General features: G+C 46.0%; 1 protein-coding gene across 1 annotated transcript in view; it reads left to right on the forward strand.

Moving 5' to 3' along the window:
- LOC138752907 (dedicator of cytokinesis protein 5-like) overlaps positions 1-15,591 on the forward strand; it is a 158,296-nt gene that overhangs the window by 114,169 nt on the left and 28,536 nt on the right. The window contains 8 exon segments of the mRNA XM_069915516.1: positions 2,793-2,883; positions 5,374-5,493; positions 6,186-6,275; positions 6,389-6,493; positions 7,255-7,396; positions 8,986-9,067; positions 11,313-11,397; positions 13,593-13,679. Coding sequence (XP_069771617.1) covers positions 2,793-2,883; positions 5,374-5,493; positions 6,186-6,275; positions 6,389-6,493; positions 7,255-7,396; positions 8,986-9,067; positions 11,313-11,397; positions 13,593-13,679 — 802 coding nt within the window.

Below are 15,591 nucleotides of genomic sequence, written 5' to 3' on the forward strand. Positions count from 1 at the left end.
TCTTATGAAGCAAGGTTAGCAGAGCTGGGTCTTTCTCACTGAGCAAAGAAGGATGAGAGGAGTCTTATAGAGGTCCATTTAGTCTTATTAGAGGCATGGACGGCCAGAACCTGTTTCCCAGGGCGGGAGTAGCAAACACCAGAGGACTTTACAAAAAGTAAAGTAATTAATACTAAGATATCAGACTTAAAAAAACATATTTAAATCAAACTTAAATGCATATATTTAACAAACGGAGTTAAGATGAAACATATATTTAACTCAAACTTAATATTAAAAATTAGTAAAGTTAGTAACATTATCTATCAAAAATTCTTAAACAATAATCAATTCTTTAAAAAAAAATTGTAGCATGAAAAAAAAGATGAAAAAAAAACTCTCTATAGAGATAAACCTTCACCAAATATCAACTAACTTCACATCTATCATCATATTAGTCACATAAACCACCATCTTAAAACAAAATTCAAACCTCATTAAGCATTGTACAATTCAATTTTAGTACTCTTCCACCATTTTTACCTTTTACTCTTGAATAGTTATCCAATAAAAGCTCCAATACCACATTTAAATATGCCCAATCATTACGTTAAAATTCAGATATCCAAATAATAAAAACACATCTACAACGAAATCTATATCTTCAACAAATGGAGCATAAACCACAAACAAAATTCAAGCCTCATTAAGAATTGTACAATTCAATTTATAACTTTCACCATTATTCCCTTCATTCTATAACTAAAATAGCAAAATAATATACACCAGAATTACCACTCCTTTCACCTTAAAGTTAAAGAAAAAATATTTAAAAAAATTTATCCATCCCATTCACATTTAAATTTCAGATATTCCTTATCTACTGAATAAACTTTACAAAAAAAACCACATCAATTTTTAGTTTTTTAAACAATCAAATACTTTCTTATGCTTTTTTTAATATTTAAACAAAAAAACCCCTTCACTCTTTCATCTAATAATACAAAAAAAAGGAAAAAAAAACGGGTAGGAGGTTAAAAATACCCCCTCCCATCTAAACCGCACAATGCGGTAACTCCCAAAAAAAAAATGGGTGTGAGATAACTCACATGTAGCAGATGACTTTCAGGAAATAGTGCCTATCCAGTTCTCTCCCCCAACTCTCACTTCATCTTAAACTAACATCATCATTATTTAATATCCCTTTTTTTTAAAAAAAAACATTAGAAAAAAAAAAGGACAACTCTTCTTTTAATCAGCTCCAACTGCCGAGTCACCATTACAACCATTCCTTCTTGGAGCACAGCTCTTTTCTTCCATCTCTTGTCTCCTTAGAGATCGCGGCGGACTATGTCTCTGTTGAAACTGAGTAATTGGCAGCTCTTGAGCAAATGCTATAGCTTCCTTTGGAGAATCAAAGAACTTTGGTTGGCAACCATCTTGGAAAACCTTCAAAACAGCTGGATATCTAAAGGTTGCCTTGTAACCTTTCTTCCACAACAACTCTTTAGCAGGATTGAATTCCCGTCATTGGAACATAACTTGACTCAAATCCGCATAGAAGAAAACTCGATTATTTTGAATCATCAAGGGTGATTTTCTCTGTTGTGCATTTCTAATAGCCACTCGTAAAATTATTTCTCTGTCGTAATAATTCAAGCAACGAACCAAAACAGGTCTTGGACTTTGACCTGAAATAGGTCTTCTACGCAAGGCTCTGTGAGCACGTTCCAGTATTATACCTTCCGGGAAATGTTCTTGACCCAGCACCTGCGGAATCCATTCAGTAAAAAATTTTCTTGGGTCTGGTCCCTCCATACCTTCCGGCAAACCAATAATCTTTATATTGTTCCGTCTGGATTGGTTTTCCAAATAATCAATCTTTTTCACCAAATTTTTATTTTGAGTTTGTAAGTCTTCGACCATTTTGGTCACATCAAAAACTTGATCCCGTATTTCGTCTATATCTTCTTCACACAAATTAAATTTATCTCTCACTTCAAGCTTAAAAGCTCCAAACTCAGCCATCTGTTTAGAATGTATTTTCACCAGAGTATTAAACCTAGTATCAAGTTCAGTCATAATCTTGGATAATCCCTGCATTGTATAAGATAATTTAGATTCAAGATTCACAAAAATCTTTTCAATTGGAAAAGATTTTGGCTCAACAGATTCCTGCTTCTTCTGCAAAACCAAAGGATCTTCTGTTCCTTCCTGCATTCTGTTTGCCTTCCTTGTAGTATGAGTCCATGTGGAAACCCCAGCCACAGCCTCTCCAGCAGTGACTGGAGGATGCTGGCCGGGGTTTTCCCCAGTCCATAATGTATCAAGTTCTCCCAGTACATCAGGTTGTATAGATTCTTCTATCTCAAGAGATGCAGTTTGCAGCGCCACCTCTACAGTTGACAAATGCCTTTGAGTAACTCTTTGTTCTAAAGGCTGTTTGGCGCCCTCTTTAGGGGGCTCTACCGATGTAACATAGAGCTCTACTTCCGAACACTGTACCTCTCTCCTGGGATCCATTTCACGCTGAGTCCCGGTGTCTTTCCTGTAGGTAGGCTCCAAAACTTGAACTTTTGGAAAATGTAGTTTTTTGATGATCTGTTGTCATTTTTTTTTGCTCTTTTCCACCAATTGTACCATCATAAGTTAAATTAACAGCACTGAAATTATCTAAACTTTTAAAGAATTTTAACAGGCATTTCTAGACAAAACAATAAGATAGAGTCAGGAGAGGACTGGAAGGCACGTCTGATCCTTACGCCATCTTGCCACACCCCCCCAGTTTAATCTCTCTGTGTTGCTGCCGGCAGGTACCTCTACAAACTGCGGGATCTGCACCGAGACTGCGAGAATTACACTGAGGCAGCCTACACCCTGCTCCTCCACGCCGAACTGCTCCAGGTAAGGGCTTGCTGGCCTGCCTGAATCTCCATCTTGTCCCAGTGGACTGGAGGGGAGGGGAGGAAAGTTAATCTCCTCACTACAGAGGATGTATTGAGAGCATCCTATGCAACTGCATCACCACCTGGTTTGGAAACTGTACCATTTCAGACCACAAGGCCCTGCAGAAGACAGTGAAGTCAGTGGAAAAGAACTTTGGGGTCTCTCTTCCTACCATGAAGGATGTTTACAACACTCAATGCAGGTGAAAGGCAGTAAACATTGTGAAGGGCCCCACACACCACTCACATAAACTGTTCTCCCTTCTGCCATGTGGTAGGAGGTACCATAGCACTCAGGCCTTAATGCCCATATTAGCCCAAGCCATCGGGCTCCTGAATTCCCAGAACAGATGTGTATAGTGTACCGTGGACTTTTACTGTATACAGCGTAATATTTTAATGTGTTTAACTTCTGTTCTCTTATATTTATGCAAGTATGCTCCGTGGTTATAGAGACATACTATCTCGTCTTTACCATGTGAGCATGGCATGAACGATAAATGAAGGGGCCTTGACTTGAGTCACTTGTCTAAGACTTGATGGCCTATGACATTGGTTCTAAATCTTTTTCTTTCCACTCACATCCCACTTTAGGTAATCCCTAGGCCATCGGTGCTCTGTGATGAGTAAGGGATTGCTTAAGGTGGGATATGAGTGGGAAGGGAAGGTTAAGAATCACTGCTCTAGACCCAATTGTTACTGAAATATTTTGCTTGAGAAAAATTGTCATTGGACCATTTCCTTTGAAGTTCTGACTGGACAACAAATTTTTTTTCAAAATGTTTGCTTCCTGAGAAATATTAGGGATTCTGATTGACGACTTCAAGATCATTTCAGATTTGCTGTATCACGTAGGAAGTTGGAGAAACGTTAAATTAACTTTTATTAAATTTAGCCTGTTTAATCCCATCATGATGCATTAGTTCAATTGACCTCAAAATGTTTTGCCGCTGATTTTCATTTGTACTCGGCATCTGATGCCTCTCATGTCAGTGTCCAACATTGCTAGGATACCACTTCGTCTTGGTGAAACCTTTCACCGTATTCATCACTGACTGCACCAAGATCAGCAGAGAAGAAGTCCAAGTTCGACTGCAGAAAATCAATTTTCAATGACATTTTGCACTTCCTGATTTTGTTTGTTTGACGCGTGTTAAAAATATGGTAGGAAATTTTAAATTTAGACATTCATCACGGCAACAAGCCATTTTGGCCCATATGCCCATGCTGCCCAATTTACACCTAATTAATTAACAACTCCTGATACGTTTCAAACAGTGGAAGGAAACCAGAGTCCCCAGAGAAAATCCACACAGTTTCTGGGAGAACATGCAAACTCCTTACCAACAGCGCAGACCCAATCGCTGGCGTTGTAAAGACGTTGCGCTAACTGCTACACCAACCATGCCACCAGATCACAGAAATAAGTTATGTCTTTTAAAAAAGCATGTGATAGGAAATTTTTACGTTGATTTTTGTGATCAGCAGCCCAAAGAAATCCATAAAATATCCCCCAGAGTGTTCAAGAAGAAAAATCTTCATTCTTGTGTTATTTCAGTGAATAGTGGAGGTGAAAATAGATCGAGAACCCCTGGCTTAATGTGGTCGCTACATTTTCTGATCACACAAAAATAAGCTGTGGAAAGGATATAAGCTGTGCAAAGGGATATGGATAGGTAGGTGAGTGAGCAAAGGAGAATAATGTGGGGAAATGTCCTCTTTGGTAGGATTTTTTTTTAATGAAACACTTTATCTCAATGGTGGGTGTGTGGAGCGGAGAGATATTGGGTGCCCTGCTACATAATTTGGAAAATCCTGCGAAGCACGCACAGTGGGTAATTAGGAAAGCAAGTAGATGTTACTGTTTGTTCCTGGAAGAACAGAATGCAGAAATAGGAAGGGTTGGCTTCAGGTCATTAGTGAGACCACGTCTAGAGACAGGGTGTGGCTCCTTATTTAATGCATTGGAAACACGTTGGCGAAAGTTTTGGCAGACTGATTGGAGGAAAGGTTGGATGGGGTAGGGTTTGTCTCCGTTGGAATTCAGAAGAGTAAAGAAGGGGTCTTGATTAGAACTTGTAAGAACCAAAAATGTGAAGAGGATGGGGAACATAAAGAGCTCAGGGGCAGGAAGGGACTGAAGAGAGAGATGAGTTGAGGATTTTGTTCTTTGAAGGGTTCTATCTCCCCGTCTTTAATATTTTCCAGCAGAGGTGGATGGATTCTTGCCACGGGAGTTGGGTGATGGGGAGATGGGAAGGCGAAGTTGAGCAGATCAACCGTGGTGAGCAATGGGCTGAGGCACCATCTCCTGTTCCTGATCCAGTCTCAGCCTGACATTCCCTTCACTCCCTGAGTTCTGTGGGAACGTTCATGGTCTCGCCAGTTCTGAAGCGGCAGGTGGGGGATTGTATTTGATTGTATTCCTGTGCTCCTCACCTACCCACAGTGGTCAGACCAGCCCTGCGCTGCTCACCTCATTCACCGAGAGGACGCCCAGGCCCTGACCAACCGTGAACTCAAGGAGAAGCTTTACCAGGAGATCATCCAATACTGCGACAGGGGCAAGGTGAGTGGAAACAGACCCTTTCCCCAATCCTCTTTGATCTCTACTCCAACACCGGGTGATCCCCTCTCCCCGACACACCTTTGTTCACCTGAACCCTGAGCCATGTACCAACCACTTCTGAGACTCTATGGGTCAGGGGTCAAGAGTCAGCAGTTCCCAAAGAAGTCCAGTCACCGTGGTGCACCCCAGAGATTGGCAGGGGTGGAGTGACCCCAGTGGTTGATCCTAGCAATTGACTCTTGCAGTTAATCCAGTGGTTGACTCCAGTGGCTGGGAGGGTGACCCCACCAGTTGACCCCTGCAGTTGATCCCAGCGATTCATATTTAATCCCAGAGATTGTATTTGACTCCAGTGTTGACAATTGACCCTAGCAGTTGACATTTGACCCCAGCGGTTGACCCTTGTGGTTTGCAGTGATATGGTTGACCCCCCCCCCCCCCCACCGGTTGGCCCTCATGATTTGCAGTGACAGGGTGACCCCAGTGGTGGACTCTTGCAGTTGACCCCATTGGTTGGCAGTGTGTTATAGTTGACCTCAGTAGTTGACCCTGCAGTTGGCAGTGTTGTGGTTGACCCCAGTGGTTGGCAGTGGTGTGGTTGACCCCCAACAGTTACCAGGTGGAATGGAAGGTTGGGGAGTGGGGCGGTGACCATGCGAACACATGACTGCCACCTTTCCCTGTGGTTCCAGATGTGGGAGAGCGCCATCAGGCTGAGCAAGGAGCTGGCTGCTATGTACGAGAATGAGGTCTTCGAGTACGAGGAACTGAGCCATCTCCTGGTAAGGGTCACCAGACTGGGAGGGAAGGACACATCAAAGGCTGGGAATTACAGAGATTTAATTCCAGGCTGTGGATCCTTCTCCGGAACCGACCACTCTCCCTTCCATTCCAGAAGCAGCAGGCCAGGTTCTATGAGAACATCATGCAGGTGATGAGACCGCCACCGGAGTACTTCGCTGTCGGATTCTACGGCCAAGGATTCCCCTCCTTCCTGCGGGTGAGTGCAATGGAGAAGAGCAGAAGACACACCTTCCCTTCATCGGAATCTGTCTGGGCCACCCCAAATTGCCCCACCCATAGTGGGGAGGGGTGCAAACTACCTCCCCACTATTATCCCTCACATTCATTTTCTTCTCCCCCTCCTCCTAGTCCTCCTCCCCTCATGCCGTCCCTCCCCTCCTCTTCCTCACCTCCCCTCCACCCTCTCCTCCCTCCCCAATCCACTCCTCCCTTCCCTCCTCCTACTTTCCTCCCTTCTCCCTCCTCCCACCCTTCTTCCTTTCCCCTCCCTCTTTCCCCTCCTCCCTCTTCTCACTCCTCCTCCCTCCCGACTCCTTCTCCTCCTCCCTCCCCTGGAGGCTAGGGACAATTGACAGGGGCAGGGTTTTGGGCTCTGTGGACTGGGCGCTGGGACTGGGTCAGGACAAGGATTGGGTGCTGAGTATGGTGGACTGGTGGCTGGGTATGGGGGCTGAGACTGGAGATTGGGAGCTGGATACTGGGGTCTGAGCTCTAGGCACTGTGGGCTGGGGCCAAAACGGGGCTGGGCACAAGATGGAGATGCGGGAATGGGGATAAGGTGGAACTGGGGACTGGGAGGCTTGGGGCTGGACTGGGGGCTGGATACTGGGACAATTGACAAGGGCCAGGTTCTATGTACTAGGGGCAGGGGCAGGACGCTGGAGGACTGGGGATAGGACGGGGATGCTGGTGTCTGGTTTCTGGGTGTAGCCACTGACTGGCCACACTGCCCATCAGAACAAGATGTTTATTTACCGTGGGAGGGAGTACGAGAGGTATGAGGACTTCCGCCTGAAGCTGGCTACCCAGTTCCCCAACGCAGAGAAGATGACCAGCACCTCACCACCTAGTGAACAGCTGAGGAACTCTCCCCTGCAGTGTATCCTTCATCTGTGGGACGAGGTGGGTGGTGGGGCTTCATCCATGGGATGGGGGGAGGTGGTGGGGGTGATGTCCGTGGGACAACAGGAGGTGGTAGGGCTTCATCAATGGGATGGGGGGGAAGTAGTGGCGGCGATGTCTGAGCCAAGGGCTTCCCCTGGGGAACTTAGATGGGGAATACCCTTGTATTTGAATCACCAAGCCAGAGAACTGACCAAGTGCAGGAGAGTAGGATTGGTGATGATGGAATAGTCAGTGTCAGTGGGCTGAATGGCCTATCCCGATGCTCATTTGACTGAATCGGATGGAGAGTTCTTCTCTCTCTTCTCTCCAGTGGAGTGTGGTAGTGTGGAGACCAGCCTACCCCTCACCCCCCCACCCCCCCCCCCACCATCTCCAGTATTCATCCGCTGTTCACTTACCTTCGGCAGCTTGGGTTAAGCTGTTGCCTCATTCCAGTTCAATCCTGACCTCGGGTGCTGTCTCCGTGGAGTTTTCACATTTTCCCTGGAGTCTCCAAGGCAGTGCTAGAAAATGAGATGCTGGTCAGCCCAGCAATAATGGCTGGAGGGTCTGTTTCTAGACACGATGGGTCTGTAATCGGAATTAGAATTCACTGATATGTGTCACAAAAGTGCTAAAATTGCTATGAATTACATTTTTTTTAAAAATCAATTAGTGCAAAAGAGAGAGTGAGATAATATCAGTGGTTCATTTCCCATTGAAAAATCTGATGGAAAAGGGAAAGAAGCTGTTTTTGTAAAGTTAAGTGTGCATCTTCAGACTCCCGTACTTCCTTCCTGATGGTAGCAGAGTGAAGAGGGCATGGCCTGGGTGGTGGGGATAGAGGGTGCTTTCTTAAGACACCGTCTCTTGTAGATGTCCTCGGTGGAGTGAAGTCTGGTGCCTGTGATGGGGCTGGCCTAGTTCACAGCCCCCTGTAGCCTGTTCCCATCCTGTGCATTGGCACCTCCGTGATGCAACCGGCCAGAATGCTCTCCACAGTACACCTGTAGAAGTGTCAGATTGAGATTTCAGATTTATTGTCAGAGAACATCACATACAACCTGTGGGCTAGGCAGAATTACTATTATTGGGAGTATAAAAACAATCTGTACACAATGTACACATGTAAACAAATAAAATTGTAAACAACTGATGGTGGAATACAGAGAAGAAAAAAGACAATAAAGTGTAAGAGACCTTAAATGAGTCCCTGATTGAGTTTGTGGTTGATGGTGGAGGGGGAGCAGCTGTTCCTGAACCTGGTGGTGCGGGTCTTGTGGCGCCGATACCTCTCTCCTGATGGCAGCAGCAAGAACAGACCATGTGTGCTGGGCAGTGTGGATCTTGCAAACTTCCAAGAGTCTTTGGTGACACATCAAATCTCCTAACAAAGTACAGAGCCGCTGGTGAGCCTTCTTCATGATTGCATCAACACGGGGGCTCCAGGACAGATTAGGTCATTGGAGGTGTTTATCCCTCACCATGAAGCCATTGCTTTGGACAAGAGGCAATGTGGGTGGATGCGGGGGGTGGGGGGGATTTCCATTGCACCTTGCGTTCCGATCCTTGACCTCTTCTCAGATGTCCAGTGCTTCACGGTGAAACCAGTTCTTGACCTCCCCTTGCAATACAAAGACAAGCCTGTTCCGGAGCAGATCTTGAAGTAGGTGGACTTCTTTAACTTCATCACTCGGTCAAGTGTCCTCGCCTCCCGCTCTCTCTCCTCCCCATAGCCAGACTCATCGGCCGCTGGGCCGCGTGATGTTTGGAGGGTTGTTAGGGTGACTGCTGAACTCCCTGGGGGTCCTGCTGCAGTGTCGGGAGGTCAGTCAGTCAAACAGTTCAGGTGCCAGCCAGAGCGGCCCAGCATCAAGGATCTCCCAAGGGCCGACCATTTCAATTCTGCGCCCCACTCCCACGCTGACACGTCTGTACATGCGCTATCAACCCCCAGCCATCTGTAAATTGGAGGAGCAGCACCTAATTTTGATAATCAGGGGCAGGACGGTTGGAGTAGCCATTAGCTCATCACCCTTACAATGCCTGTGATTGGAACTGGGGTTCGAATCCCACGCTGTCTGTAAAGAGTTTGTACATTCTCTCCGAGTCTGCATGGGTTTTCCCCAGGGACTTCGATTTCCTCCCACCTTCTCAAATGTACATGGGGTGTAGGTGAATTGGGTGGAATTAGGTGGCACGGACTCAAGGGCTGAACGAGCCTGGTACCATGCTCTATGTCTAAATTTAAAATTTAATATTCCGTCTGGGCACTCTCTAATCAGATGGCATTAACATCGACCTCTCTGGTTTCTGCTAGCCCACTCCCCGTTATCCATCTCTTCCCCATCCCTCTGTCTTCATTCCTCCAGGTCTCCATTCACAGAGCCATTTCCCCCCTCCACCTGTTTGCTGGTGCGCCCTCCTTCTCTTACCCACCCATTACCTGTGCCTACCCTTCCCCCTGCCCCTCCCACCCACCGTTTTGTCTGGACACTTGCCTGCATTTTGTTCATACCTTGATGAAGGGCTCAAGCCCGAAACGTCGGTTCAGTATCTTTACTTAAAGGACACTGTTTGACCTGCTGAGTTTCTCCAGCTTTGTGTTTTTACATCGAGTCCAACCTCCCAACCCCAGCAATCCAACTTTGATCCTGATCTCCAATGTTTTACATGTGGACTTTGCGTGTTCCCCCAGCCCCAGGGGCCTGCAGTTCCCTCCAACATCCCAAAGATAGATCAGTTGGCCACTGACAATTGCCTCTAATGCAGAATGTGAGTGTTAGAATCTTGGGTAAGTTGATGGGAACATTGTGAGAACAAAATGATGGTCAACACAGATCTGATGGGGTGAAGGGCCCATTTCTTTGGCTATGTGACTTTATAACAGAAGAGTGCAGCATAATACAGGCCTTTCGGCCCCTAATGTAGTGCTGACCCATATAAACCTGCTTCTCTGCAATCTAACCCTTCCGTCTCTCACGGCCCATAATTCTCCATTTTCCTAACATCCGTGGACCCTTTGTATCATCCTTCGCCACCAAACACCTAATCTCCTCAAAGCATCTCACCCCATGACCAGGCAGGTTACACAGGCCATGTTCCACCTAGAGATGGGTGATACTGAATTGGGGCAATGCAGTAAAACCCCTGGTATCCAGCTCCTATGGCGACTGGTACATGGTGGATAAGTGTACTTACTTACACTGAACAAACTTCACGTACACAACTATATAAACTTGAAAACGTTTTACTTGATTTTCATTCCCAAAAGACAAACAATAACTTTATAGATAATTAACTCCCCCCCACCTGAGTTTACATATAAAGCCTCTGACTGGGGCAACTCTTACTAAGCAGGGATAAGGAGATACATTCAGAGAGTCACCCCAACGGCGAGCAGCATCAACCAGCCCTTCATCCTGGGCGACGCCATTGCAGGTTCACACAATTTTATTCAAACAACTGCTACGAGCAAAGCCCGGCCAAGGCCCTCCCTCCGCTGGCTGAATATTTGTTCCCATCTTCACCAAAGGTTTATGTAACTTTAATTTTACAATTTTAAACTTGCATATTTTTTACCTATTGATTCTTATTTAAAAAAAATTTATTTATTTTCCTTGATTTGTTTTTGCCAGTTGCTTGAGGGTGCTGGTTGCTTGAATTCCAGATACCACTGTATTTAGGAAAGTGGAGGGTGTGAGGAGAGTGGAAGGAATTTAACACATCTCAGCCACACCTGTGCCACATTGTTCCCTAGTTAATCATCTCCACAGATTGAGCCGAGGGAGGACGAGGCTGCTGGAAAAGAGGCGTGGAGGAGGACATCGTACGTTAGACGCGGGGTGAGCTTACTGGGTTGCGAAGGTCTGTGAGAATCGGATCCCTTCACCTGATTTTACTCTTTGCAGCTTCTATCGCGCCAATGAAGTTCAGCAGTTCCAGTACTCCCGACCCTTTCACAAGGGGGAGAAGGATCCAGATAACGAGTTTGCTGTAAGTCCTACCCTGGTGTAGAGAAGACCATAAGGCAAAGGAGCGTAAATAGGCCATTCAGTCCATCGAGTCTGCCCCACTATTTTCCTGCTCAGCCCCACTGCCCGACCTTTTCCCAATAACCTTTGATGCCCTAGCTAATCAAAGACTTATCAATCTCTACCTTAAATACACTCAATAGCATGGCCTCCACACCACAGATTCCACATGTTTACCACCCTCTGGCTGAAGAAATTCCTCTTCCAACTGGACGCCCTTCAATCCTGAGGTTGCGCCCTCTTGTCCTCGTCTCTCCCACCGTGGGACGCAACCTTTCTACATCTACTCTGTCCACATCTTTCGACATTTAAAATACAGTGAAACCCCTGATTTTTTTACATGCCCCGTTTTAACGCAAATTCGCATATAGCGCAATGAGTCATTGGACTTCAGCATCGGGCTCCTGGCAGGAGCGTCAGGCTCCAGCAGGAGCGGGGATGTTGGGCTCCCGGCAGAAGCGGGGGGCGTGGGGACCTCAGGAAAGGCTCAGGTTTATGCTCGGATGCCCCAATACTTCAAACACAAGTACTGGATCATTCAGATAGGTAAATGTGTCCTCACAGAGCAGAGAGGTTCAAAACTCTACGACGCAGAAGTGCCTCAGCCCAGCGAAGTTTAATTTCAACTGTAAAAACAACGATTTATTGAAACCCTGATTTAGCGTGACCCTGGTTTTCTCGCGATGAGATTTTATGGACCCCCAAAGATCACGATATAATGGGGCCACACTGTATTTCAATGAGATCACCCTCCTCATTCTCCTAAATTCCAATGAATACAGTCCTGGTGAACATTGAAAGGGAACGTGGAGCATAGAATGTAGAACATGGACTGGCCCTTCACTACACAATGTCTGGACCGAATTAAACTTGATCTCTGCTGCCTGCACAATCCATAACCCTCCATCTCCTGCATAATCATGTGCCTGTCTAAAAGCCTCTAAAACTCGTCTGTCTCACCTGCTTCCACCACTACCGCGGGCTGCCCATTCCAAGCACTGGCTCCTAAGGAAAAAATCTGCAGGCTCTGGGGTTTAGTGCAGGTCACAAAAGTGCTGGAAAATCTCAGCAGGTCACGCAATACCCACTGGAAGTAAAAGGAGATGCGAGCTCTGCTGTGCGAAGAATTCAGACGCAAAGTTTGTAGGCTGTACAGACAGGCTTAAACTCGTACGCACCAGGTCTCTGTACTTACCTGGCCCCATGTGCTCGACTGACTTCCAAAGGGGCCGGCTCGAGTCTTTATACGGGCTGGTGATTGGCAGCCGGCAGGTGGGACCAGCCTCCCAGGTTGCCCACCTGCAGGTACAGTGGTAAGTCCTGCAGGAGGCCAGTAGGAGCGCGGCCAGAGCGTCACCACAGGAGGCCAACGTTTCAGGCCTGGGCCCTTAATCAGGGTACAGTGCTTTCTTGACAATGGGCTGAAACCTTGACATGTCTTTTACTTCCTGTGGATGCCGGGTGACCTGCTGAGCTTCCTCCGGTACTGTACTAAAAAAGAAAGTTGCCTTGCACATCTGCACCTCCTTCCCCTTCCTTAAACACGTCCTGACGTACCTGCCCTTTTCACCCTGCAGAAAAGATTGACTATTTCCCCTGTCATTTTATAAACCTCTCTCAGGTCTCCCATCATCCTCTGACACTCTGGAAGAAACAGTCCAAGTTGGCCTGGTTTCTCCCATAACCCACCTGATAATCCAGGCAGCATCCTGGTAAATCTCTTCTAAACCCTTTCGAAAGCCTTCACATCCTTCCTGTAGTGCACGCAATACTCCACTGCCACCTCGGCCAGGCCCACGCACATGCTCAGAGGCATACGAACATTCTCAATTCACATAGATACACATGCACAGACGTGCACACACAATGACAGACAGATATGCAAAAACACACACACACACCAACATCAAAGGGTGGGTGTGGGTGTAATTGGGTACAAAGAAACCTCATTCTTCCTGACAGCTCATGTTAGTTTTAACCCTGGACCTTTACCCTTTAGTGCTGACTATAAGAATCCGAGAAATCTTGGTGTTTGAGAGGTTTCCTGCTCTTTGTCCTCGTTGCCTGGCAGAGATGAGTTTGAATTTGGGTGCATCTACAGGTCAGGTCATGGTAACCAGTAACCATTGCCAGCTCAACTTTGGACTTTCTTTGCAGACAATGTGGATTGAACGGGTTACTTACACCACAGTATACAAATTCCCCGGCATTCTCCAGTGGTTTGAGGTCAAGACTGTGACATTGGTAAGCTTCATCTTTTGGTTTTAAAAACCAAATTTTTTGCCGCCAGGTGTTGTTGACAAGATCCTACAGCAAAGAGGCCATTCAGCCAAATCTCTTCCTAGCAGCCAAAGGCCCAGAAAGTAATGAATCCTGAACAGAGTCCTGACCAAACCTCTCACAAGAAAAGTAATAGGGATGGAAGGGTACACCAAAATTAAGACTATAAGATATAGGACCAGAACTAGGCCATTCAGCCCATTGAGTCTGCCCCTCCATTCAACCAGGAGCTGCTCAATTTTCCCACTCAGCCTCATTGCCCGGCCTTCTCCCCAGAACCTTTGATGCCCTGGCTAATCAAGAGCCTATCCATCTCTGCCTTAAATACACCCAATGACCCAGCCTCTGCAACCGCCTGTGGCAGCAAATTCCCCAGATTTACCACCCTCTTGCTTTTCTCCACATCTCTGTTCTAAGTGGACGCCCTTCATTCCTGAAGTTTTGCCCTCTCTTTCTTTACTCTTGCACCATGAGAAACAGCCTTTCTACATTTACTCTGTCCATGCCTTTCAACATTCAAAATGATATTCTCCTAAATTCCAATGAGTACAGGCCAATTTCCTCATATGATAACCCTTTCATTCCCGGAATCAGCCTTGTGAACCTCCTCTGAACCCTCTCCAACATCAGCCCATCCTTTCTTAAAGGAGGAGCCCAAAACTGCCCACAATGCTCCATGAGAGGTCTCACCAGGGCCTTATAAAGCCTCAGCATCACATTCCTGCTCTTGTATTCTATTCCTCTTGAAATTCTTACTGCTGCCAAATGAGTACTTTCTAAAACAAAAATGCCAATAGTATATTTTAAATTCCATGCAGAAAGAAAATGAATTGATAGAAAAACTGCAGAGAAGATTAACTAGTATGTTGCCTGGACTTCAGGAACTGAGTTGCAGGGAAAGATTAAATAGGCTAGGACTTTATTCCCTGGAGCGCAGAAGAACGAGGGGTGATTTGATAGAGGTTTACAAAATTATGATGTGTATAGATAGAGTCAATGTAGGTTGGCTTTTTCCACTGAAGATAGTTGAGATACAAACCAGAGGACGTGGGCTAAAGGCGAAAGGGGAAAGGTTTAAGGCAAAAATGAAGGGGAGCCTCTTCACACAGAGGGTGGTGGGTATGTGGAATGACCTGCCAGCTGAAGTGGTGAATGGGGGCTCAATTTTAACATTTGAAAGTAATTTGGGCAGGTACGTGGATGTGAGGGGCGTGGAGGGATATGAACTTGGTGCAAGTCAGAGGAACTAGAAGGGCCTTTTTCTGTGCTGTAATGTTCTATTGTTCTATACAAGGCAAATAAAAAATACCATTACAGTTGTGCAAGAAAGTAGTGGTGTTTCACTAGTACAGACTCACTTGTTTGGTGGTCCTGGAATAGTTTGTGATTAGGGTGGTACCGGGCGAGGGTCAAGAGCCTGATAATTGGGGGAAAATGTTGGTTCTTGATTCTAGAACTGCTGGGCTTCCGATTTCTGCCAAAGTCACAGCTCAAGAGGTAGTGACCGGTGGTGGGGTGGGGGGGGGGATGGGGATCCTTTATGATGTGGGCTGCCTTCCCAAGTAGTACCTCAACCCTGCGAGTTCCTGCATTAGCTTGCACGGGCGAACTAAGCCTTTGCTCAGTACTAACTGAGGGAAACATCTGCAGATGCTGTGATTGTAGTAAAAACAGAGAAACGCTGGAGGAACCTAGCCGGTCTCACAGCAGTTTTCTTTATTTTTCAATATGTTTATCAACATTGGAATTTCTCATCCAAAAATACAGAGTACAGATGGATATATGTTAAAATTCAAAAAGATACATCACATTTAAAGCACATAATTTCATCCAAGGTTCCCCACACTTTAATCAAACAGATTATATTGCATTGTTA

This window comes from Narcine bancroftii, chromosome 2 (genome assembly GCF_036971445.1).
Source record: "Narcine bancroftii isolate sNarBan1 chromosome 2, sNarBan1.hap1, whole genome shotgun sequence".
In the NCBI taxonomy this organism is placed as follows: domain Eukaryota; kingdom Metazoa; phylum Chordata; class Chondrichthyes; order Torpediniformes; family Narcinidae; genus Narcine; species Narcine bancroftii.